A 26,770-nucleotide genomic window follows, 5' to 3' on the forward strand; every position below is an offset into this window, starting at 1 on the left:
CCGTGTGAGCCAGCAGCAACATAAGCCATCCTGTAACAGGTCAGGTTTGTCCTCGGACTTGTCCTCGCTGTATTCCTTGGCATTTCGAGCAAGACTGAATGAAAGCAGACGAGTAAACGCACTCGTTACCCTTCCAGCAATGTGATGGTTTACTTGGACCAGATTAAATATCTATCTATATGCCAAGTCTTTTATTGTAACTGTGGCATTTTGTTGATCAAAATCATACGTTTGTAAAATCACGAAAAGGGATGTGTGCCTATTATTAGGGATTTGAAAAATGGATTTCATGGAGGGGCCAAATGAATTCATGATAAAAGACGAGGTTAATGTTTTAAGAAGAGTTTCCAGTTTTTGTAATAGGTCTGGATGAAGTAATGCAAAGTAGTATACAAACAAAATCAGGGTTATTCACACACTCACACTGATGCATGCATCGCCTGTTGATTGGTAGACGACCCACTCTACTGCCTGGCTCAGCATTTACTCACCATTCAGCATATTTATTCTTTTATCAAAGCTTTTTATTGTTTTGCTTATTTTTAATAGGAAATACTCATGCGTAGGATGGTATTTACAATCGTATTTAGTGGTACAGACTTGGGTTGGACGACTGGACGAATATATCGACTATCAATGATAGGCTGAGCCCATCGGCCATCATTTTTACAAGGGGCAATTTAATTATTCGTCCATGAGTAAGTTTGCTAATAAAGATGGAGCTAATAGAACCAGTCAACAGAAAGGGGGAAAAAAAAAAAAAGCTCCATCAAATGCTTGTTGATGGAGCTGCAGAAGCTGGTGATAGCCTAGCATACTCAGCCGGATGGTGGCCACGTGCATGCTCATGCAAGTTAGCTGTGTTTGAGTAGTTTGCTCGCACTATAGGTCTGCACAGGCGGGACACTGCTTTGGTTACATCCTTGAATTGACCTCTTTCATCCCAAATTGGCGACTTTATATATATATATATTTATGTGCTGTCAGTGTTAACACGTTAACATAAAATTTTTACATGCCGCCCAACCCTAGTACAGACTGTTAAGCACTTGATGAAATCCATATTAAAGCTACAGAATTGTTTCACACTTGATTACTTATTAAAATTAAAAAATAATTGGCTCAATAACTTTCTGTGTGCAGAGATATTTCGGGAGTGTTATTTATAGTCCTGAGTCCTGAAGAGTGCCTTTGGTACTTTTCCCAGCTTTCGTGCAGATTTCTTTTCCCCCCCCAACAATCAATTCATGCCTTTTGGGTTTTTTCCTGTGTAACTGACATTAATCCAACCAAACAGAGTCATGTTTATCAACGGTTGTACCGTCTTGATGCCACAGAGCCCACAGAATTGTTCTCTTGCTTAGAGTGAGACCGTAGAAGAATCCAGTTCTTTATTCCTCGACTTAGTCTTACAGCGTTACTCTTACACCCTCCTCCTCACTCCACCTCCGTGACTCAGCCTCACTTCCCCTCTTGCTGTGGAGAGGAAGGATCTGCCAGAGAGTGGGTGTGTTTGCGTGAGTATGGCTGTGATAGTGTGTGTGTGTGTCTGAGTGTGTATGTGTTGACTTGGGTGAAGTGAAGTTGTCTTCAGATACCAGAGTTCAGCTTTTCCTTCAAGCTTGCTTACCTGTGTGACCATAACGTGCACAGCCATGTTGGATCAGAAGTAAATCAACAGAGACAGTGTACACATTACATCTGCTCTCATACATCCTGTTTCCAAACAATGGAGTAGAAACCTTTCACATACTGGTGTCTTCTGAATGGTGTCACTGTGGTTCTGTTTCTGTGAAACTGTTGCTTCCCTCATCAGTGTTAAGTCTCTTTTTATGTTCTGGAAATGAACCAAGAGAACAATGAAAAAGCATGTCTACCTGAAGCATTCCTGAAGTGCTACAAGAAATTATTTACAGAGCAACAACAGAAAGCGAATACATCTCTAGATCTATGGGTGTTTTTTAAACCAGAGTGAGACCACCTCCTCCAAAGGGTCTCGGTGTGCGGTTACCTCGTTTACATCTGCGCAAATGAACATCTGCACAATGGATTTAAACAGACTAAACACCACAAGTGTGAAAACACCCTAACAACATGCAGCAGGGCTGAGGCAGCTGTAGTGTAATCATATTTAAAGATAAGTATTTTGTTCAAATGGAAAGGAAATGACACGTGTGCATGCTGGAAATGTGTGTAAATGTGTGTGAGAGTAAGGTGTTGACCCACTTGTCTTGTGCTTCTAATGTTTTGTAGCACTTTCACTTTTTTCCACTTTGAGCCTGTCTTTTTCTTTTGTATCCTCACTGCTGAGACGGTTATATGATTGGGGGAAAAGAGCATTTTTTAACCTCCTAGGACCTGGCGTCCACATATGTGGACGTCACATTTTGGGTTATTTAGGCCAAAATACTCAATTTTGCTCTACAAGAGCCTGATATCCACTTACGAGGACATTATACTGCTACTGTTCTATCAAAATTTTAAACGAATATCCTCATTTGTGGCTCTCATTTTTCTTAGAAACAAAAATCAGGTAAAAAAAAAATCTGGTAATTCTTTGTTTTTACATTCATCGTGTCCCAATCAGCCCAAATATCAAAGAGAAATTAAAAATGCTGCTGTGAAAGAGTTCGGGTCTTAGGAGGTTAAATATTAAGCGAAATGCTTCATTTTGAGTGACAGCATTGCTTATTCTCTTTCCGACTCAAACTTCACTCATAATTAGTCGTGAAGCAGGGTCAGTCTGCGTTTGATCAGCTTTTAGGTGTTCATTAACATTTAGTAATTGTTGAAGGAAGCTGCTTAAAATTGGCATTTTCTTAGCGTGTCATGTAGCTGCTTTGGCTGTAGATGCACATTCAGCCTCTGTGTCATCAGCTGTGTGGGAGTAGATGGAGAGTGGCCAGAATTTGTTGGGAGTTTACATAACCTGGAATTATCTTTGCCCTCAATGAGTCAGAAGGGAAAGAAGTGGCTGTTGTTAATTACCAATAAACTGAGTAAGCACTGAGTATCTTATATTTTAGTCCTTTTCTCTGCGTTTCCAGTTTCCACAAAAAATCCCAAATCTATTTTCAGCAGCAGAACTCCACTGTTATTAATAAGAGACAATGCCCTGAAGAAATCTCTAGCACTGTTTCTAGTTTATGTTCACTGAAGTGTTTCTATTGTTAATGCATTTCTTCATTTCTCCGTTACCCCCTCGAACACTGACGTCTGCCTCTTTCCTTTCTAGTTGGTGAAATTGTGTATCGGGATGATTGATGCTGGAAAAGCCTACAACGCAGCTAACAAACAGTTTGTTAATGGGATCCGGGAGCTTGCACAGCAGTCCACCAAAGATGAGGTCATTGAGGTAAACAAAAATATAATTTTGCTCCATCTTATCTGCACAAAATGCTTTGAAGTATTTTTTTGCTTCTTCTCCAGCTTGTGTTGTGACAGTCCTCCTGTAATATCCAGTAAAACTTTGAAAACTCTACATCTCAGTAAAATAAACATCACAGATGGTGTAAAAGCATTACTGACTTCATGAGAGTCCCCAGATGTGAAGAAGCCTTTAGCTCTTTGTTTGATCACTCTAAATGGGTTTCACTCTGCATCCATGGTGAGATTTATCCAAGTTTGAAAACTGAGGGCTAGCAGAACCTCGCACTGTCCGCTGGGTCTCGCAGAGGTCAGATGTTTTGTTTTGTTCTCTCTTATAAATTTTGCATGCCGAGGCAAGCACTTCCTGGCTGCCTTTGTGTATTTTGTTCACCGCCTCTCCCTTTAGGTTTGAAGCTGAGCCACTGCGTGTATCTGAAAAGTGTAACTTAGCCAAAAGAATTCTTTCCCAAAGTGCTATTGTTGCTTCAAAAACACCAGGGTTTCCTTTCTCTCATACCTGAGGAGCATTTGTCCCTGCAGCTGTGGCTTAGCAGGCATTTTGAACCACTGGTTTTAATTATATTTGACCTTGTGCTGTTTTGTGTTTTATTCTTGCTTTGTCTCTTTGCCTGCCTTCATGGCTGTCCTCTTCCTTCTCTTCACAGTCCAGTCTCACAAAGTTTGCCGAGAGTCTGCAGGAGATGATCAACTATCACACGGTACGCTGACCAAAACCGGATGCATGTTTTTTTCCCCCCAAGTGACTATAAAATCCAGATCGTTTTTAAAAAAAAAAATCCTTGTGCTGAGAAAGAGAAGCAGAAAATGTCCAGTGAACATGTTTTAAAAGCTTAGCACAGAACTGAACTATGGTGGCTGAATGTGAAGAAAGTGGCTATAATAAGCATCTTCCTGGGGGAAGATTTCATATTGCTGTAAAATATGTGAAGCAGGGTGTTGCTAAAAACACACAGGAAACAATGCCTATTGTAAACAGTGGTTTTAAAAAAAGCTCCTTGGGTCAGCTGCAATAAATTCCTTTTTTATTCATTGTCAGCCATCATTAGTCACAAACGCTTTGGGATTTCTTGTCTTTTGTTACAAAATAAAAATAATTCCTGGAGTAAAACGGTCCATGATGTCATAAGCAGATCTGGTTGTGGGTGTGGGTTGAAATCCATCTGTTGGAATAAATCATCCATAACTGGTGTAAAGTGTTTGTGTGTTTAGTTCATCCCGCAGACAGGTGAAGAGCTTTAGTATAATGTTGACCATAACAGATGTGTTGCATGCTAGATCATTTAAAATAAACCAACATGATGCCTTTTCCCCACTCTTCAAGGAGCCCAGTAGGAGAGATCTAATTATGTGATTATTCCTTTCCTTCTTAAACTCCCTACTTGTCAGTCTCTGGTCGGCATTAAGGTGGCGCTTGAAACTTTCCTCTGTTGGGCTTCTCATTAGGACTTGAGCTAGAGCCTCTTTCTCTACAGTGAATTTAGAGAGTCCCCTTGTCAGGAATTATCTCCACTACCTCTGCCTAACATGTCCTGATTGAGCCTCCAGGCGTTAGCGTTGCACTGTGATCGTTACTGCTAGTTGAAATACAAAATTTACAGTTGAATAGAAGTAACATGGTTACATACTGTAGTTTCTAAAGGCTTTAAATTTTAGGTGAGGCAACATAATGTAGATGTTGTCACCTCAGTGAGATGTTTGTTGCCTTTCAGGTTTGGTTAAACTGGCTTCTGCACAGTTTTAGTTCTATGTTTAGGTCAGACTGCAATTCCAGGATATTTAGTACTAGTTAGTAGAGATATTAACTTAGCTGCCTTGTTCCCTAACAGCCTGAGACTGTTACTCATTGGTGGAGACTGCGGTCACATCAGCTGATTGTCAGATAGGATTTTGCTGCTCAGCGATCTTTCAGCACGTGATCTCCTCACAGTGCTCAATCTGTTTGTCAGTGAAGGCCTCTCCACATCACACTGCTCATATTGTCTGTTTTTGACTACAGATATGCGCCGAAGCCTTATTTAATGCATTCGTCTGGCTTTTTTTTCCTTTTGCTTGGTTCAGCTCATTTTTAAGGAAGGATGCAGGTTAATGAGGGTATGACTCATGAGCGAGAGTAAACGAATCACGTCATTTCTCGTGTTTGTGTCTTTATGAGGGGAGTTTACAAAGTCAGCGCGTTTGAGTAAATTTAGCTGCTTAATTGCACCCTGTGATGTTAACAAACGTCCTCCTAAGCAGATGCTGACAACTAACTTAGAAATCACACGGGGGCTTAGAAAGAGAATAAAATTGTCAGGTTTTTGTTTCTTAAGTTCCTCGACATGTTTAGAGAGAAACCTTTTCTTCAAATGGGAAGGAGCAGTCACTCAGTCTTTCTGTCTGTTTTTGTTTCACAGATATTATTCGATCAGGCCCAGAGATCAATCAAGACGCAGCTTCAAACCTTTGTCAAAGAGTGAGTATTAATTACCACAGTAAAAACTGGTTAACTTACCTTTCACAGCTTCAAACACAAAATATTCAGGAGTAAATACACTACAGGATGATGCGGACAGCATTGTCATTAAATTGCATAAGAGAATATTTTTATTTCTATGTAGGCTTCATAACATCCTCCTCAGTTCTCCTAATTTAGCTCAGAGATTTGGGCAGCTTGTATAATTACAGGAAGGAGTTGCTTCTCTGGTTTATTTCATTATAAGGATTAGCAGTTTTTGCCTCTGGCACATCAGGACTAAACACCCTCATCAGCAGCACTTATACTTTACTCAGTATCTTGTGGTGCTCAAATGTGACTTAATCTCACTCAGGAAAATGGCTGCAAATGATAAGTGTGGGGCATGTGGTTAACAAGAAGCAGGTCAAGGAGTTTGCCTTTGTTTTAAATTGACATGTTCCTGTTGCCTGACCATTCTCGTGCTCATTCATATTCAGAGATTCCTGTAACTATGGACCTTTCCCTTTAAACTTTAACGTCTTAGATTATTGAAGTCCCACTCTTCGTGGAAACTCATTAAAGTTTGTCCTAAATTAGGGTAAGAATTCAGTCTTTCAGTGCAAGCTTTCGTCTTTCACATGTTTATAGTCTAAAATGTGACATTAGCTGTCGTGTCTCTTGAGTTCTGACACTAAATGTTGAGCTCCTTTGGCTTTATGCTCGTACAGTTCAGCCCTACTCGGCCACCAAAGTTTGTGGTTGTTGTAAAACGCATCACGATTAGTATAAACGATCATATATGATTGCTCAAACTGCTGAAAAGCCCACATCCTTTTTATAAGATTAATTGGACACAATTGAAAGTGGCTTTGTCATAAGGCTATAAGTTATTGTCCGTCCGTGCAGGCTATAACCTCACATTCACTTCTATGGTCACTTTAGATTCACCAGTTTACCCAAAGCTTTGCATCACTTTGGACTGTGGGAGGAAGCCGGAGTACCCTGAGAGACGCACAAAAACCCAGGATCTGCTGTCATGTTTATACTAATAAACCTCTCTTCCTTTGAAGTGACCTGCGTAAGTTCAAAGAAGCCAAGAAGCAATTTGACAAAGTGAGTGAGGAAAAGGAGACGGCGCTGATCAAGAATGCCCAAGCTCCCCGTAACAAGCAGCACGAGGTGGAGGAGGCCACCAACATCCTCACTGCCACGCGCAAGTGCTTCCGGCACATTGTCCTCGACTACGTCTTACAGGTACAGCCCGCTGGATGTTGAATGACAGCAAGGGATGCACTGACATGTGGCCTACTGTGCATTTTAAATAGCAGTAACAGGGTTTTATGCTTACACGTAGGATGATCTAAAAAAAGAAATGCGGTGCTATTTCAGGGAGATTTTGACTTGAAACTGAGGCAGTTTTCAGTCAGACTATATTTATATATAGCAACAGATTGCTGACATTCAGCTTTTAAGTATGGATCTCAAAAAAGCTGAGGTGCACGCTGTCATGTTCAGAATTTGGATGAGAACTTATTATTCAGCATTTAATTAAAAAATGCTATTTTTGCACAGGAATGCTGCGTTTGATTCTGTTTTATCCAAAGTGAACAAAAAAAGTACTCAGAAAGAGGTTTAATAACCTGGTTAGTCGGAAAAGTTTCTTCAGTTTCCAAAATCAGTTTTTGAATTAATGTTGTTCGTCTCCTTTTGCTCGTTTTCTTTCTCATTTTCTCTGTCAAAGCCACTTAGATATTTTCTGCTGTAACCTTACTCAGTGCTTTTGTGCCATTGAATGCATCAGCTCTGCTCTCAGCCACAGCAGTGCTGATGAATGCTTTGTGGTTTCTGATAAGGCAGCTGGCGGCCCTGTTATTGAATCTCCCTCCCAAAAGAACAGACAATGCTGTATGGGCACCCTTCACTCCTTGAGCAAATGAGATGGTGAATTGAAACCAAACTGGAGGTTTTAATATAGGTTTGGCAGTCTGCTCCACTGGCCCACTCTATAATCACCATCTCATAAAAAAAAGAGTCCTGGCTGTGAGAAACGAGTGTGGTTTTTATCTCGCTTTTTAGTGTGCTTATAGGAAATCTATAAGCTAGCAGCTAGCTCAGCTGATTTTTAAATGGGTCTCCATTAAAGTTTCACATTTGGACAGTGCTGTCAGCACTTTAAAAACTAACTTCTGCAGCGGTGCTTGCAGGAAACATTTGAGACAGACTTTAACTTTATTTTATTTTTTGTGCTTTTTAGTTTATTTTTTTCATCTTTGTGGCATTTGTGCTTGATTATACAGTACGCAGTTTATAGTGACATGCAAGATGGTAGCGGGAGAGGAAAATATATGAGTGAGGTTGTAAGCCAGACTCGCATTCACGGCGTTTTAAGAGTGAAGCATGTCTCTTTTACTATGCTGTGCCACGTAGAGCTGCAGCATAAAATATTAAACTTCCGGGATTTCCTGGCTCACTGATGGTGAAGTGTGCTGCTAGTCTGGAAAAATGGAAAAGCATCTCGCTCAGTAACCCACCCCCGTATGTTACCACTTCTATTGTTTTCACCACTATTAGAGATAAGTGAAAGTTGTTTGTGCGTAAAAACTTGACAAACCAAACGTGACAAATTGAAATGTTACATTCCCACAAGTTTGCAATTGCTGCAGCTTTACAAACCAATTTCCAAATAACTGCTCTGATAGTTTGCTTGCGGCTGTAGTGTTGACACTATATTGCACACTGAGAGTTAAATAACCATCGTTTAGAGGTGCTGCTTTGGTCAAAGCTACTAATTGACTGTAATCGAGAAGGAGGGGGGCTTGTAAAAGTCGCAATGCGTCAACTGTTGTGGTTTGGGGATGGAAAAAAATAAGCTTCCTCCCCAGGATGGGAGTTAACATCTGTGTATAAACACAAGTGTGGTTAGAGTCGCTTGAGAAAATTGCCTTAAAACCTGCAGCCATGAAATTACTGCTGACCATAAAAGACATTTCCTTTACTTTTATTCTCCGGGGTATTGAAGCATGGTGACCCTGTTTTCACTACACAAACAAAAAGGGGCCGCTGGACTTAGGTTAATTCAGAAGTATGAAGCGAAGTGTGGGATTACTTCTGAAGCTGGCCTTCCACCACAACACATCCCTGCTCTGCAGCATTAAGCTATGAGAAAATCCAAGGCCAGATGAGGACGGCGGTAATTAGTCTGGACGAATGGCAGAGCCTTCTTCACAAACATTCACACACAGAAGGAGACGGAGAGACAGGAGGCGATGAGGCAAAGATGAAAAGTGAGACAGGCTTCAACCCACATCCCTAAACATGAGGCAGAGGGCTCCCCCTGGTGCTGGCATAATGAAACGCTGCCTATTAATGCTGAGGGAGATGGTGCGATTTTATCCAGCCTCAGTAGTAGTCATTTCACGCCTGTCAGCTTTCTTTGATTTTTCTCAGGCACTTCTTTTTGTTTCATCTCCACCAGCTCGTCTCATTTTCTGTTCTGTCTCACGCTCTTTAAGTCTTTCCCCCCCATCTCCACTCCACTTTTTACTCTCTCTCTGCATTTTTCTGTCAGATACCGCATTGTCCCAGATATTTTCTCATAATAATCCCTACTTCTCACTGTTTTGGTTTTTATGAACTTTCAGATAAACGTGCTACAGTCCAAGAGAAGGTCGGAGATCCTAAAATCAGTAAGTTTACTCGTTCTCTCAAATGAAATGAGCTTTCTGTTCTGGGTCGTTCACTCTCAGTTCATCAACTGCCTCCCACATGACCAGATTTGCCTGGAAAAATTCAAATAGGAAGATTCATGTTGGGAAAATGACTCATCAAAATCCCAAATGTTACATGTAATATTAACAGAAACCTGCTCTGAGTGAAAGGAGCAAGACAGATGAAAATGTGTTTTCATGTGTAAGCTTCATTATCATTAAATAAACTCTCAGTCCCCTGACTGTACACTTTTGGTTTTTTCAGGCCTCCTAATCTGCTGTCAGAGATCAGACAAATACATCCAAATATTCCTGTGTTAACTCATTATAGTCCTTAGTTCTTAGAGCCATAAGATGAGATATTCGGCCTAAATGATTTCGAAGGACTGAGCTCAGATAGTTTTCTAGATAATGAAAATTTAAAATGCCTCCTTTAGCTCTTTCCCTCCATTATTTGAGGACCTCTCCTGCACTCTTAACGATGAGATTTAACGCCTCGAGATATATCAATAAAGCTGGTGTTTGATGACTATTAGTATAGAGTCCGGGTTTTTCCAAGGGTAGCCCTGGTAAGCTGTAGAGAGAAATCACAGCCAGTCGTTGTGTTTTGAAGCAGGCTTGAAACAGAAACTGCTCAGTTCAGAAAAGAGAAACCATGATTACTCCTACTTGGTGTTCAAGGGAGAGTTAAAAAATGATGCTGGAAAGCTGTAGGATGTGACACGGGTGTTTTTAGACAAAGGATTTTAAGGGACCTTTTACAGTAGGGAAATTTTGCATGCTTCCTATTAAGAATGAGCTTTTTCCAGTAGAAAGACAAACCTGTGATGGTCACTTGGGGTTTTTTTCTGTTTAAATTTGATGAATGGAGATGGAAAGACCCTTCTTCCTCTTAAGTGTTTTAATAAACACGTTGTTGTTGTTTTTTTTATAGATGCTGTCCTTCATGTACGCCCATCTGACGTTTTTCCACCAAGGTTATGACCTCTTCAGTGAACTGCAGCCTCTTATGAAACAGCTGGGAGGGCAGGTACAGGCTACACTCTGCACACTCATGCACCCATAATTAGGGTTGGTGTGTTCCTACGTTACCTGTATCCAAATATAAAAATCTTCCAGGACTTTCAGACACTGATGGATCCAAACACACAGCCACAGTTAAAAAGGCGCTCATATTTGTACATAAATATATCTATCTGCCGTTGTTCCCTTTTGTTCCTTCGGCTTGCGCAGCGTACGTACAGCTCGCTGCTATTTTGGTTTTATTCTTTCTAGTTTGATGCTCTGCATAAAACGAATCCACTGCAGTGCTCGTCGCTCAGCCACGCCTGTTGATTAATTGGAAGATATCGTAAACTCGTGATGTTATTTTTAGAAGAGCAGCAGAATAATTGCTTTCCAAGTTTACATAACAGTGCACTGTAAAGAGTAAACGCTTTATATTATGAGGGAAAGACTAATATTTACATTATTTTTTTTTCTGTTCAGTTTTTCTGCATGCGGTCCTGCATTTACATTTTTATGATTGGCGTTAATTGGCTAAAGTGAAACTGGTGCTTAAAGAAACAGGTTTGCTTGTCTTTCTTTTTCCATTAGAGCAGGTGTGGGGAACTCCAGGCCTCGAGGGCCGGTGTCTTCCAGGTTTTAGATCAACACACCTGAATCAAATGATTAGTTCATTACCAAGCCTCTGGAGATGTTGCAACACTTTACTCTGAAACTCATCTCTTCACATTGTTGTCATGCTCGTCTGCTTTGTTGTCACCTTTCATTTTAACTTGTGTGTGTGTATTTTTAAACTAGTATTTCTGGTAATGACAATGCGAAAATGCTGGCATCTGCCCAACCATAAGTTCAGCTGCAAATTGAGGTCGCCACTCTTCTCCCTCTGTGTTTGTGTTTCTATCTCGTCCGTGTATATGTGTGGGTTTGTGTGTACTGCAGTACTTTCGTCAACTCAGTTTCCACCCTCGTGTGTGTCTGTGTGCATCCTCTCATAAACAAAGCCCTTCCTCTGAGCCTGAATGTTACTTGAAGATTGTAATCACAGTGAAGCTTTTACATTTAGCGGGAATGAGGAAGAAGGTTGTGAGCTGGAATGGGTTTTCCCACAGTTGGACTCGGAGGGTTGACAGTCAGCTGAGTGAAAGAAGCAGGGCTGTGGAATATATAGGCTGTTTGCTCAGAGGCTGAAGCAGCAGACCAGGACCAGGACCAAGGAGAAAGGAGTGCAGTTACAAGAGGCAGAGCAGTAGAGAAAAGAGGAGCTTGTTGAACGTATAGCCAAACTGTGAAAGAAGGAAATGCAGTGTGGATTTTTTGGGGGACTTTTTTGACAGCCAGATCTGAGGAGCCCATTCAGCAGCTCTTAATTGGGTTGGAGAGAAGCGTGTGGTTTCTTACCCTTGTGTTCTGAAGTTGGAAAATTCTCATTGACAGAAAAAAAGAAGAGAGAGAAGCGAAGGAAGGCTGGACCTCTTTGAAAAGCAGATTTTAGGAAAGGATAAGAGGCAGAGTGTAATCTTCTTGAAGCTAAATGTGACTGAAGAAGCACAGAAAGGCATGGACTCGAAAGACCGACGGAGAGAGAAGAGAGTGTTGTGTGAGGAAAAGGGGAAAAAAGGACAGAACTGAAAAAGACCCTGAAGACGGAGGGGGGAAAGAGACAGAGGGTTTGTTTTCAAGTGGATGAACAAGTAAGAGCTTAACTGTGCTGTGGATTACAAGCCTGTCGTGCTGAATTTGGGGCAGCACAAACCAGAAGGAGAGGAAGATCAAAGGCCGTGCTAAAGAAAGCAGCGGCCGTGGACGGTGCATTATACCTCCATCATGAAGCTGAAGAAGGTGGAGAGGCTGTGCAGGGAGGTGTGGAGGAGCTGCCAACAGGTCTGATAATATGACGCGATGCTTCTAAACTATGAGAAAGTCATCAAGAGTGCGAGTAAATTATTAGAAAGATGAATAAACCCTGAGCTGGAGTAAAAGCAGCTGCGGGGGGGGCGTTGATACCTGGAAACGTTTAGAAACTTAAAAAAATGAAAAATGGAACAACAGAGGAGGATGAAAACCAAAGACTTAAATACTTATTGAAAATGTGAGCTGGTGTGTAGACAGTAGCTTCACAGGGAGGTGAAATCAAGATCACATGACTTAGAGTTTGAATTGATATTGCTGATGTTCTCTTTTTGTTGGCTTCGGTTGGCAGCTCACAGTGATTCGTGTCAAACATGCCGCTTTTCCACCGCTAGTTGAAACCGTAATGCTGCTTCTAGACATAAATGTACTGCTGACTTCATGTTTCCGTGACACAGAGCCTCAGGATCAAACACACGTGAGCTTAATGCTCATTCAGAAAGATGTTTCATATCGTTTCCATGAATCACAGACGTTGTCATTGCAGCTACATGTCAGGAGTGATTTAATCTGACGGCTGTGGTCCGTAAATGACGAACTGATGTTAGTAGAGACAAACGTTTGTCTCGGCCTGAGAAGATAAGATGTTAAAGGCAATATGAGTCACTGTCACAAAATGTGAGGAGAGCTACGCACAGAAGCATCTTTGAAAATAAAGACAGGCCTCGATAGATGGCATGAGCTCCAGGCGGACCGGACTAGTTGTTGCAGAGGCAACAGGGAAAACATTTCCCATCTGTGTTATCAGCCTGCTGCTCAGCCATCCACCCATTTCCTCTCTGAGCACAACAAAACACGCAGCTCCCTCAAAGCGTCTCTGAAACTGTGTGATAGTAACACGTTTGTGTGTATTTTGTAAAAGAAACCACACGTTTATTATACTCTGCTTTAAGAAAGGAAACAAATGTATGAATTTCCATCTAGTTTATTGATACAAAGCAGAAAATTGCTGCAAAATTTGCTTGATGAAACTTTGAACCCCGCTCGCCCTTAAATCGGTGCCCTGCAATCACATACTGAATCTTTTGTTTTTGAGGCTGGTGATGCCAATTTAGGTCACGTTGCGGCGACAGACTATAAAGACGCACAGAGCAGAATTTCAGTGCTGCAAGGCAAACTGGCATATTTTCGGCATCACCCAGTGACCTCCAGAGCTTCACTGAAGCCTTTAAGAAAAAGAAAAAAATGTTTCTTCCTTCACAGCTCAAAAGATTTTTTGTTTTCCTCTCCACATGTGTCGGTTGCTCACAGGGACAAAGAGAATTAATCATCTCCCGTCTAATTTCTCCTCAGAGGAGTACATTTTGGTTAGAGGAGAAAAAGCATGTTTCTCTCGGTCTGGCCCGTGGAAAGTGGCGTTAGCATCATCAACGCACGCATGCTCACGCGACCTTTTAGGTGCAGTTTAAAGATGTGGTGGCATTGGATCATTCATTCCTTAACTCGAAATAAATAGATATTTTTCTTAATTAGTGTTTAGTTTTGTCATTTTGAATGAAACGCTTGTCACCGGTCGGCTCGGTGTGCTTGGCTTACTGGTTGTTCTGTCTCTTGCAGTTGGACCAGCTGGTGGTGGATGCTGCCAAAGAGAAGAGGGACATGGAGCAGAAGCACTCCACCATCCAACAAAAGGTGCGAACACACTCAAAATCTGGTGTTATTTATTTATTTATTTTGTTCCCTCAATTTTGTGCAAAAATGTTTGCAGCACTTGCTCACGAAAATAACCTTCAATCCACAGAACACCATAATTAGCTGCACTAATGTGAATGAAAAGCACGAATGACAAGTGAAGGCGTCCAGGCTTATTCTCAGGGTAACTTATGTACAAATATGAACATTTGGGGGAAATGTATCAAAACACTTTGAGGTAGAGCCCTGTGATCGAGCGGTTACACTTACCTCTTGCCCTTTACAGCTCTAACAGGCCTGCTGCGAATCTTGGTCAGTAAAATGGTTAGATTGGATTTATAATTGGAGTTGAAGTCAATTTAAAAAAAGTGAATTCTTCCCAAAACAACTTTAATATGCTGGTTTATTTATAGAAACATGTTTATCATTTGAATGAATGGAGGTAGGACTCCACCCTCAGGTGTAAGGTGATCCCTGTGGAGCATCTAAGCCACACACCCGTGCAATATTGATAGCTTACGGAAACCCATTTCCAAACAAACAAGGTTTGGTTTCGGCGTCTCTGTCCAGAGTCATGCTTTTCATATTTCTCCTATAATTTGTTAATTTGGCAAAAGTAAAGATAAGCTTCTCAAATGAGATCTTTTTTTATTTTTAAACTCTTTAGCTTTTAATCCTAGTATTTTTCTTGTTATTTGAAAGCATTTCCGATAGCAGAGTACAAACCCACAGCAGACAAAATCCTCGACAGGATGTGGGTTGTTATATTACATTATGTGGTGGCAGTAAATTTGCTCTTAACTTTAATTGAACATCCCACAGCATCATTAACTCCAGACTGCCTGTGTCCTTACCCAGCTGTTGTTTGCTGGGCTTCTGTTCATTTGTCTGCCTGTCAGTGACCTTCGTTTCAGTCTCTGCATGTGCGAAGCTTCTTCTGCCCCGTCTTTCATTTGACATCCTTTTTTTTCCATCTTTCCTTTTGTCCCCTCAGTCTCATTATTTATCCTTGTTTCCTGTTTTACCCAGTCACTGATGGTACGTGTGCCAGCTCCCGCCTGTCCTTGAGCACCTATCCCCCACTTCACCTCCCTCAATTTATCTAGATGCTATTTTTATGCGGTCTGGCTCCCACCCTGCTCTCTTGTCTGGCTGTACGTGGACACTCCTAACCAACTGTCTCTTCTTTTCTTGTGCTTCTGCTCTTTTTTCCTCCTCTTCTCTTCTTCTACTCCCTCCAGGCTGCACTGCAGGTAAGCAGTGTTTCTCTTCATTTTTCCTGCACTGTGCGTTTTTGTAATCTTCAGCTCACATCGTTTTAGTGAAAATAGCTTTTTTTGACAACATGCACATGATTTTGTCATCCTGAATAAGGTTCTGTTATTTGCAGAGTGTAGTACACTTGTATGAAGTAAAGCGCACTGATAAAAGCCACTATATCTTTAGAGAACCTCTAGAGCTGGTATTTCTTTATTAAATATCCCTAACATGACATTAGTCTGATAAGATAGGCCACTGTACTTAAATCAAATATAGGCCTGACTTGACGCTTGTTGATCTGCTGTTGCAGGAGTCAGATCTATGGGATTAAGAAGTTGAGTAGTAGTTCTGACTTTCACACCCGCGCTTCACTTTTTGCTCCCCAACTTTGTTAAAACCAGACATTTACTCAGGAGTTAAAATAGTTTTTTTTTGGTGAATTGAATTATGTGTTTGATGTCTGCCAAAGAAAATGAGTCGTTGCTACTGGTAACTGCCTTTTATCTCAGTTGAAATCCTTTCCCATCATTATGTGTGGAAGGAGGCTTCAGTCCTCAGGGGGGTCCTGAGGTTGTGCTTATGATACTTCCTTTCTGCTAATGTGTGCATAACTCGAAGCACTGACACCTCAGTGCATGTTTCAGTAGCTACATGAAAGCTTGAGATGGGCTGAAGATGTCTGTTTTATCTCATAGAGTGAGCAAATAACAAGTGACTGCAGTTGTAACAGCTGTGCAAGAAACGCCTACACTCAGCCGGCATTTACAGAAGACGTTTATTTATTTATTGGTTGCAGTTCATGTTAAAGGGTCAAATGCTACAGATATTCAGTTTGCCTGAAAGACTGGCTACTTTATTTACACACACCCAAGGGAGATGAAAGAGCGAGGGGAAAAGCTGAGCGCACTGAGTGTTAAACTGTAGTCACTATAAATGTTTGATGCTCGAACTCCTCTGCGTGGTCCACTTGATTATTCTAACCCAGCAGTCACAAGAGCCACACACACAGACACACACAGACACACTGGTGACCTTCACTTAAAGGAGGAGCAGCAGAGGCTGTGACGGAGGTTTTGATAGACGCACAGCCACAGGAGAGGAGGTGGCGAGGGTTTGTTGACGAGACAGGCCACACTGCTTCAGGTAGCTTCTGTTGTTGGGATGCTGCACAGAGACGCGCGTAAGCAAACACACATTCAAATTGATTTGTGTGCAATAATCTGGGGAAAATGAGGATTTTCAGTCGCTTTCACTACGTTTGGTATCTGGTGAGTGCATCCGATAAGAACTTGTAAAGCATGTGTTTGTGTCTGTGGCTTCTTACACTTACATCCGTGACCGATTCTTCTGTGTTAGCATTAGCAAAAGCAATGTTCTTCTCTCTGTGTGTCGTTCTCTCGCTGTGTGTTTGTGTGTGGTGTTTTAGGAGGTGACAGAGCTCCACTTTTTACCAGACTACAGCAACTTTTGCGCTTGGAGGTCGACCTCTGTACGTAGAGTCAATGCATCGATTCTCGGCCTTTCATCTCCTCCCCTGCATGCGTTGCAGGACCTCATTACAGTGTTTATCTGCATCTCTGTCTGTTTTCTTACTCTGAAGTGCAGCACATGCATTAGTGTTGCTAATGCAGCTCGTTTCATTCTGATGTGTCATCGTTATTGTCAGTGTCTGCGTCACTGAAGTCTTCTGGTTTAATGCCGGGGTTTTTTCTTTTCTACATATTTGTTTTGTTTTGCGGTTTTTCATAACTTTTTTTTTCTTTACTTCTTAGATAATATATTTAAAATCAGGAACTAAGAACAAGCGCCTATGAGCTTTGTTTCAGCCACTACCTGTTTTTAGGTTTATGTCATGGGTTTGACGATACTTTCCCAAGCTGAAGTGGTCACGTCAGGTTTCTCAACCAGTAGTTGAAACCAAGAACTGGAAAGTTTTTCACGTGACAGCAGCAGCTGAAACTCTGTCATTCTTTAATAGTAACATTTGTAGCATTTGTTTGATGTGTGGGTGACGGCCACCACACATCAAGCTGAAATTAGGGGCCGCTGTTTCTAGTGTTTGAAGTTTAAAGAATAATTGTTAAAAGTTATGGGACTTAAATTTTGTCCCACCTTCAGGAAGACGGGGATTTATTAATGCCTGGACTTTCCATTGTGTCCCTAATCAGAAACTAAACGCAGACACGTTTTGTTCCCCTTGTGCACAAAAATAACTCGACTCATTCCAGTGTATGTCGTGCTGGAAAATTGTGCTTGCCAGTGTGTTTGTGTGTGTGCATGTGTGCATATCCTTTCGGTACAACATGGAATAGGACATATTTTTCATGGGTTACATCTACATCTCTGGGCTGTAACAGGGGTTGTACATTCAGGAAGTTACCATGAGAGACTCGTGGATCATTCAGTGTTTGCTCCTGAAAATCCCAGATGTTCCTTGAAAAAAATCCAGAGGAATGAATCAGATTTAGTAGGATTTTTTTTTTTAAATTTTCTGGTCCCTGCTGTCATTAGTTTAATCATATAAATGTTTCAGAGGAAGGAATAACGGCAGATTTTAGATGTTTTTCCTGCAGCAATTTTTTGAGGAGCCAAAATTCCCTTATTTAGAAAACTGCTTGAGCTAGGTGCTTCAGATATTTTAGAGTAATATCTGATACTGTGAATCTATGAATATGGACTCTCAGGAGTTTACCAAAAGTTAATGTAGAATGAAGTCTCTGACAGCAGATTTGAAGCCCTGTAGAAACCACAATCTTGCAGGTCAGGCATAGATATTTTGTTGATAGCTTTACATAATTTTATAATATTCATAATATTCTTTAAACATTCCAAATCAGGTAAATGGTTTCACAGATATTAATGGCTATAGCAATTTTACTTATTTAATTACATGACAACTAAATGAGGTGAACCTGTGTATGCTTAGAATGGCTTAAGACAATGAAAAGAGGAAATATAATAAAACAAAGCAAAACAAAATAACAGAAAACACCTGATTGTACCCTGTGTGAACTAAAGGGTTATATTATATTATTTTTATTTTATTAAAGCTGGAATATGGAAGCAAAAATGGGTATTTTTTAGAAAAAAAAACAGATTACTACACTCACAAGTTTTCATGGTCTTTACTTTTATTTTCTCCAGTATAAATTTACTTGTGTATGTTTGGCACCCCGACGTTCATCCCTTTGTTGTTTGTTTTTGTTTTTTTAATGAGACTAATTAACTAATGATATTAGGAAACTGAAATGTTAAATAATTCCTATAAAGAAGTGTTTCTCTGGAAATGCATCTGACACATCTGCGATGGTCAGGTGACATTTGATAACTGCTGAAATGACCCACTGTGTCAACACTTTCCAGCATTATCATGGTGCTGTAGCTTTGTGCTGTATTTTTGTAATGTAATGTTTTGTCACAACCCCAAACCCAGATTTAGGTATGTAAGGGGAAAAAAAAAACATTTTAAAGTTGCTTAACAACTCGTACAGAAAATAAAATAAAATAAATAAATAAATAAATAAATAAATAAATATATATATATATATATATATATATATATATATATATATATATATATATATATATATATATATATATATATATATATATATATATATATATATATATATATATATACACAGACACACACTTACTTTCAAAACAGATAAGAAAGACTTCAACTAGCTTCAACTAAGCTTCAACTAGCTTGAGAGCCGATGACTGCTTTTCTAATGCAGGTTGAATGAGTTAAGTCTGAGTTACAAAAAAGACTGTGGATCTTTCTAGAAGGACAACAAAGAGGATGAGTCCCCAGCTCGCCACAGTAACAGATCTTGATGTATCGAGCTGTAATTGATTTTGGAGACGGTGACACCTGATGTAAAATGAGTCCACACACACACACACACACACACGCACGCGCATGCTTCTGGTGTCCGGTGTCACCTGAAGCTGAGAAAGCTGGGAGGGTGTTAGGAGTGTGGCAGCTGCTCTGGTAGTTAAAGCCAGACTGAGAGGGCAGTCACATGACAACACGTACGACTGAGAGTCAATCAGAGATGGGATGCATGACAGGTTGTTTTTTTTTCCTGCGTTACACGTTGAAGAGCAGTGCGTCACTACTGCTGTAAGAAGCTATGCAATAAAAGCTTCATAACACCACGTTTATTGCTTTGTATACTTCTGCGTGTCTCCAGTATTTTAAATAACAAATGTTGGTTTGCCTTGTTGCTGGATTTTTGTTAATTGTTAACAAATACGGTGTATCTCGACACACTTTTTTTTCACTTAGGTTTCTTTCTCAAGCATTACATTACATTGCATTGGTAGCTATAGATTATTGGCCTGTGCTCGTACGCTGTGGCTGCTGTTTGTCTTTCCTGGTTCGCGAATCGTCAGTCAGGTCAGCGGGGCCGTGACACTCACTTAGCTTATACAGATAAACCCTGATATAGATAAACAAGAGGAACTCACCAGCATCAGAAGATTTAATGTGTTTTTTCCTGTTTTAATTCAGTTGTTTGCTTTCCTCTCTTCCTTCCTTATTATTTTTCAGGATTTCTCGAATGACGACACAAAGCTGGAGTACAATGTGGATACAGACAACGGCATCGCCATGGAGGGTTATCTGTTTAAGAGGGCCAGCAATGCCTTCAAGACATGGAATAGGTATAATGTATAGAGTTTATTTTGAAGTGGTTCCTTTGGACTGATTGCAGAGTTTTATATACTTTGATATCCTAGGAAAAGCTTCAAGTGCATTTTAAGAATGATTATTAATCACAGACGCAGAGTAAAGCTAGCTAAGATTCACAGGAAGTGTTAATAATTTGGAAGAATTTCCATTCATCTTGTCATCTTTGTGTTTTAATTCCTGTAAATCAACACAAATGAAATCGAGAACATACAGACTCAAGTTTTTGCTTCCTCTTGACCATTTTTTCCCCAAGTGGATATAAACATGTTATGAATCAAACCAACATATACTTTTGCAGAATACCATAGTTTGTCTTTGTGTGTGTTGTGTTCACATGCCTTAGGATTACTCTCTCTCATCCACATCAGAAGATATCAAAGCGTCTTATTTTAGGAGCATCACTTGCATGTGACTTTATCTTCTAATAAACTTGTGATCTTCTTTCAGGCGCTGGTTCACCATCCAAAACAATCAGCTGGTTTACCAGAAGAAATTTAAGGTATGTCAAGTGACTTTCTGCACGGCCACCATGACAGTCATGCACGCGTTTGACTTCCAGCACAAACATCTCTCTGTGTATTTTTAACTGGACGGCACAGCTGTGCGCCTGGTTTCTGTGTGTTTGATAGAAAGAGCTCACAATAAAGTCCTCTTATATACTGGAAAAGTTTAGTTGTTTTTTTAAATGAATCTCTACTTTATGTACATTTATCCTTGTCAGAATATGAAAACTCTCCAACCACACAGGTTTAGAGACAAGTCTGCAACCACAGGTTGCTAGGGAAAAAAATCTTTTCAATGACCAGTTGGAGAGCGGTTGCTGGATGTTGCTAATGAAATTGATCAGAAAGAGGGTGCTGCACCAAAAACTAGTCACTGAGCTTTAGCAAACCGAGGAAGAGTCGTGCTTCTGTAAACATGCTGGGTGCAGCTGTGAGACACAACTTTTATTTTGAAGGCTTACAGTCTCAAAGTTTCACTGCTGCTCAGTGAAGAGTTGGTGCATGTGTGCAGACAGGTCAGTGTGCTAGCTACCAAGGCAATTGCAAGGAAGGTTTCAGCGCAGCACCATATACCTCCATGCAGCTGTTTTCACCTGGTGACTGCCAGCAACCACTCTCCAATCAGCAAATTTGTCCTTAGCAGCCTGTGGTTGCCAGGTGTTTGCCGACCGGCCTCGAGGCTTGTGTCACAGAGGCCTAACATTTAGTTTTGTCCCAGATTATAGTACCAAAGTCAAAAGAGCAAGAGCAGTTGGGGCTTTGTTACATACTCTGCGCTTTGCATCATGCTACAACAAAATAACCCCAACTGTAATTATTATTAGTGCGACAGAACTTGTCACTACCAACTTAATAAAAATGTTAAGGAAACTGGACAATATAGTTCTGCGAACAATAACCTTTGTGGTAAAAGAAGTGGGCGCCTGTTGCTGGATGTAAGTCCCTCTGCTGTGCCTGCAGGACAACCCTACAGTGGTGGTAGAAGACCTGAGGCTATGCACAGTCAAGCACTGCGAGGACATAGAGCGTCGCTTCTGTTTTGAAGTCGTGTCACCCACCAAGTAGGTTTGAGTCAGTGACGTTACGCCCTCTGTCAGCTTAATGAGCACATGAGTATTTTTAAAAAGGTGGCAAGGTGGAGCACCAGCCTACCCGCCTTCTGGTGCCGACACTCCTGCTCTGAGCCGACAGCAGCTGTGTGACGCTTGTCTGCCCCCACAGGAGCTGTATGATGCAGGCAGACTCCGAGAAGCTGCGACAGGCTTGGATCAAAGCTGTCCAGAACAGCATCGCCACCGCCTTCCGCGACAAGGGAGATGACAGTGAGGTAAAAACCCACACATACACCAGAAAGCCAAGATACAAAGTCTTTTGACTCAAAACTAATGTGGCAGGATTTCTATTAATTTTGCAACACTTATTTGTGTAGATTTATGCAAATAACAGAGTTTTTCATTGACTGTTTGCTTCTTGCATTTTTTCCCCTGAAGATCAATTTTTATTTACTCATTTTAATACGTCTGCTTTGTCCTTTATTTTTGTCTGTGCGCCTTCCCCGTTTCTTTCCTGTCAGAAGCTGGATAGGAAGTCGTCCACATCAACAGGGAGCCTGGACTCTGGAGGGGAGCCAAAGGAGAGATCACTGAAAGGAGAGAGTGCCCTGCAGAAAGTCCTGGCCATCCCAGGCAATGTTTGCTGCTGCGACTGTGGGCAGCCGGAGCCCCGCTGGGCCAGCATCAACCTGGGCATCACCCTGTGTATACAGTGCTCTGGCATCCACAGGTACAATGCTATATTTTCATAAGCAAATCCTTATAACAGCTCTTTGATTATTGCTGTGAGCAACTTCTTACATAAAGATGAAGCAAAACATAACAAAGGATTAAAGGAAAATATCAAATTCTTAAGTAACCAACTTTTAATTGCTTAGAAAATTTAAAGAAGTTAAAAAAGAAGAAAACCTGGACATTTCTGGAACATTTTATTTATTTGTCTACCACACTGCAGGAATGCAGTTCATTAAGAGTTCATGTTAGGTCTGTGAAAACTAGAAGTTATGCAAAGTATGTTGGCTCCAGTATATAAAATCCTCCGTCGGGATCACAGATGTCTTCAGGGGTTTCTGAACTGTAAACTCACTGGTGTGTGAACTGAGATGTTGTGATAACCTTTAATTATTTTCCTGGGTAAATGTAATTAAAGTTTAATATAGATAAAAAGCGTCAGGTCGCTTCCCACGCTTTCACGGTACAGCATTGATCATCAAGGATACCAACCCAAAAATACACTGGGCCTTTTTGCAATTTTCCTGATTTGCGTGAATTTAGTAAGATTGTTAGAGGACACATCAAAAACAATTTTTTCCTTTCCCACTACGTGCATTTGTATATTTCACAGACAGTGGGACTGTGTTGTCTGTAAATCTGTTCTCTCCATACTGTGCATGGGTTTTTGTGAGTGAACATGTGAGACCACAGTTTTCACCACAAAGCTAAAACAAAAACATTTTATCGCTTTCACAATTTAAAGTACACAGAGCTGACACTGTCTTGCTTTTTTTCCTGCTTCTGCCACCTACAGGAGTCTGGGAGTGCATTTCTCCAAGGTTCGTTCTTTGACTTTGGACACTTGGGAACCAGAACTGCTAAAGGTGAGTAAGAAGAAGGTTTACAAACAAATGCACATGAATGGTCTGCCTTGGTTACACACACAGTTTTTATTTTGTTATCACTCTGCCTTTTAATAAAATCCATTAAGGATCAGGAAGAGTAACATATGGCTGGAGTAACATTAGTCCACTGATGTTAATCTACATGTTTTCCAGTTAATGTGTGAACTGGGCAACAAAGTAATCAACCAGATCTATGAAGCTCGGCGAGAGGAGCTTGGAGCAAGAAAACCACAGCCGGGAGATCCGAGGTACCGAGTTACAAGAGAGCATGCTTGTAATTTCAGACCAAAAAATTGCTTTTGTAACCTATTTTGTTTCCTAGTAAATTGTACTTATGACTCACTGACGGCCAACTTTCATTTTCACTTCATTCATAAATGAAATGTTTTTCTGGTTCGCTCACAGGCACGAGGTCGAGGCCTACATCAAAGCCAAGTATGTGGATCGTCGATTTGTACGCCGGCCGTCAGACGAGGAGCTTCGCAGCAAAGTGGTCTCTCTGAGCAAACAGGAGAAGAGGCTGAGCGGCAACTCTGAGCACATGCCACCAAAAGCGCCTCCACCCACACCAAAACTTCGACCTGGTTCGAATGCTTCAGGGCAGTCAGGTCAGTTCAAAGTAAATGAGAAACACAGCTTTAAACCGACAGTTAGCTTCGCTGCAAGCCTCGGGATTCGAACTGTTAGTGGATCATTGCCTCCAAAACATATTTTGTAATATTTTTTTATACTTTTTTTTTTTTTTTTAACATGTTGTTGTTTTCTTTTTCATTTAAATGTATCTTTATCTTTTAATTTGTTTCTTTTTATAGCACCCAAACAAAATTAATTAATCTGATTTCAGAGTTTGGTTGTTTCTCCCTCAGAATCAGAACTTTCTCCAGTAAAAACAAACAAACTAAATAAATACATCACACGAAGAAGGATTTGCTCGTGCGACGCTTCCTACCATGAAGAAGTGTCCACCCATCGGCATACTGCATGTTCTTTGTGAATAGCGTATGTCTCGGCTCTCTTTGCCTCCCATTGCTTTCCGTAGAGTCTGTCTCTTCCAGCGTCAGCCGAGCCAGTAGTCTAACTGTCTGTGCTTCCACCCTGCTTTTCCCCTTTCCCTAAATCTCTCTGTCCTTTCCTCCCCCTCTGGCTGTTCTGTGCTTCCGAACTAACCCCTGCCCTGACTGCCTCTCCCTATAACCCCACCCTGCCACTCAATTTACACCCTTCGCTCTCCAAACTCCCATCATCCCTTGCGTAGCTGCTGCCAGTGGTGCCGAGGCCCGCCGGGACTCTCTCTTCTGTCCTGACGAGCTTGACTCGCTCTTCTCCTACTTTGACACCTCCTCCAAGCTCAGGAGCAGTAAGTACTGAATGCTTAGTGTTTCGCTTGCTTTCCATCCCCTGTGTCCATTTGAAGTCACGGCGTTGGGCTGAGGACTAACAACTCTTCATCCTCCTCATTTCCTTCTTCATACGGACCGTGCTAATGAGCCATCCAGTCACGTTTTCCGTATTGCATTTTTTCTTTTGGACTGAGGGGTGGGGAGTGTTTCTCACACATGGTTTTGTTTAGTGTGTTGGTATTTTCGCATATATCTGTGTCATATTTTTGGTTTTTAGGGACCTGGAATTTAAGGTGAAGGCGGGGATCTGTCATCCGGTTCTCTTTCTCTTCCCACACTGTCGGCACCTTGAGTAAAAAATATTAGGAACACCTGCTGTTTCTGTTAATCAGGCTGAAATAAGTTTGAGAGGCCGAACACATTGATTGGCTACAAACAAGCTCTGATAAGAGTTACTTTCCACTGCCAGAAACAAGCAGCAGTAGCAGAGTGCTCCTTTTATTTCATACGCTCAGCAAATATCTTCACGTTCTTCTACAAGCAGTGACTCAGACTCTGTTTTACAGTAAAAAGTGCAGACAGCGGCATCCAGAACAGTGCTGATGGGAGCAGGGAGATGCTGGCCACCACCCCCTCCAATGACAGCCTGGCAGATGCAGGTAAGACGCACTCACCTCTGCTTTCTTCTGTGCTGAGACGCTGAGATTCTGAGAGAGAAATAGGGCATTATGCAATCATACATGCTTTGTGTTGTAAGGCGTGTTGTAGAAGGTATAGTATTTTTCAGTTAGAAGGAAAATTTCTTTGACTTCGCTCACACCCATCTTCTCATTTTCAGAACCCGCTGAGACTCCACCCATGCCCATGCCCGCCACACTGCCTCCTCCGTCACCCTGTAAGGAGATGGTTTTCTATGAACCCAAGGAGTACAGCCCGGGTCTTCAGCTCTACTGGGCGTCCTGCGCCCGCAGCCTGCCGGACATGGCAGAGGCGCTAGCCCACGGAGCCGAGGTCAACTGGGTCAATACGGAGGAGGAAAAGAGGACCCCGCTGATCATGGCAGTGCAGGGGGTCAGTATGGCTACAGTAATTCAGCTTGGTACGATACATCGCTAAACTCAGTGGTCGGCAGATTTAAAACCTTTTCACCAGTTTTATGTCACACAGGTGGATGAAATAAAGTGTTGCCTGTCTTCGATGTCTGCGTCAAGTTTCAGCCAAATAATAAACTCGTAGCTTTTTCCTCTCGGTCGTAAAAGGCTCCTCTGCCTGCAGAGTGGGCGGGATTGGGGGTTGCGATTTACTAAATATCTACTTAATAATCTGTGAGGAGTTAGAATCTCACTGAACATCGATCTTAAGGTCAAGCTTTATGAATATCTTGTACGATAACTCAAGAAGGAAGTCACCTAGAAATTGGATATTAATGCCATACATGCATCGACTAGGAGCCTGCAGGGTAGCAGTGATGAACGCCAGTATTATCTAAAAATTACAGAGACGTTCTTATTTACTCGAGCATTTGACTTCATGGAAACGATATCACACCTGTTTAGTTTAATCCAGCTTTCCTTTAGTTTGGGTTTGAGACATTTGCAGATACTAATATCTATACTCCTCCATGTTTACCTGTTAAAAGCATAGTGTGTGAATTAAAACAAATCTAGACCTAATGTGTTGTGCTTCTTGAAAGAAAGGCATGTGTCATTATAAACACCTGTAAATTTCAGGGGTCTCTGGTCACCTGTGAGTTTCTGCTCCAAAATGCAGCGAATGTGAACCAACAGGACGCTCAGGGCCGAGGACCCCTCCATCATGCCACCATGCTGGGACACACGGGGTTTGTTTCCACTTCTCCCCACCTTTATTACTACAAATGCAACGCGGATTATGTTTTACACTCAAAAAAAACAACTTGCATTTCCGTTGCAGGCAAGTGTGTTTATTCTTGAAACGAGGAGCGAATCAAAACGCTACAGACATTGAGGAGAAAACACCGCTGTCCATAGCGGTGGAGGCGGCCAACGCAGACATTGTCACCCTGTGAGTGTCGTGGTACTAATCTTAGATTACAGAGTGGATTGAGATGTGCTGTTACCTTTAATTCCCTGTTTCTTTATTCGCTCCCCAGGTTGCGACTAGCCAAGATGAACGAGGAGATGCGGGAGGCGGAGGGGCCCTACAGCCAGTCAGGTCAATATAACTCCAACAGCCCCACCGA

General features: G+C 41.4%; 1 protein-coding gene across 2 annotated transcripts in view; it reads left to right on the forward strand.

Moving 5' to 3' along the window:
- LOC308396970 (arf-GAP with coiled-coil, ANK repeat and PH domain-containing protein 2-like) overlaps positions 1-26,770 on the forward strand; it is a 49,704-nt gene that overhangs the window by 15,254 nt on the left and 7,680 nt on the right. Inside the window, exons 3-23 of one of the 2 annotated variants that reach the window (XM_080882639.1) lie at positions 3,236-3,355; positions 4,035-4,088; positions 5,784-5,842; positions 6,895-7,078; positions 9,466-9,510; positions 10,466-10,561; positions 14,002-14,076; positions 19,895-20,007; positions 20,483-20,534; positions 21,499-21,599; positions 21,760-21,865; positions 22,112-22,320; positions 23,119-23,188; positions 23,363-23,457; positions 23,615-23,817; positions 24,465-24,566; positions 25,116-25,208; positions 25,388-25,620; positions 26,280-26,389; positions 26,482-26,592; positions 26,681-26,742. In XM_080882639.1, coding sequence (XP_080738765.1) covers positions 3,236-3,355; positions 4,035-4,088; positions 5,784-5,842; positions 6,895-7,078; positions 9,466-9,510; positions 10,466-10,561; positions 14,002-14,076; positions 19,895-20,007; positions 20,483-20,534; positions 21,499-21,599; positions 21,760-21,865; positions 22,112-22,320; positions 23,119-23,188; positions 23,363-23,457; positions 23,615-23,817; positions 24,465-24,566; positions 25,116-25,208; positions 25,388-25,620; positions 26,280-26,389; positions 26,482-26,592; positions 26,681-26,742 — 2,293 coding nt within the window. The remainder of the gene's footprint in view (positions 1-3,235; positions 3,356-4,034; positions 4,089-5,783; positions 5,843-6,894; positions 7,079-9,465; positions 9,511-10,465; positions 10,562-14,001; positions 14,077-19,894; positions 20,008-20,482; positions 20,535-21,498; positions 21,600-21,759; positions 21,866-22,111; positions 22,321-23,118; positions 23,189-23,362; positions 23,458-23,614; positions 23,818-24,464; positions 24,567-25,115; positions 25,209-25,387; positions 25,621-26,279; positions 26,390-26,481; positions 26,593-26,680; positions 26,743-26,770) is intronic. The other variant, XM_080882640.1, reaches the window with a different exon arrangement.

Source organism: Rhamphochromis sp. 'chilingali' (genome assembly GCF_963969265.1).
Source record: "Rhamphochromis sp. 'chilingali' genome assembly, chromosome: 5".
In the NCBI taxonomy this organism is placed as follows: Eukaryota; Metazoa; Chordata; class Actinopteri; order Cichliformes; family Cichlidae; genus Rhamphochromis; species Rhamphochromis sp. 'chilingali'.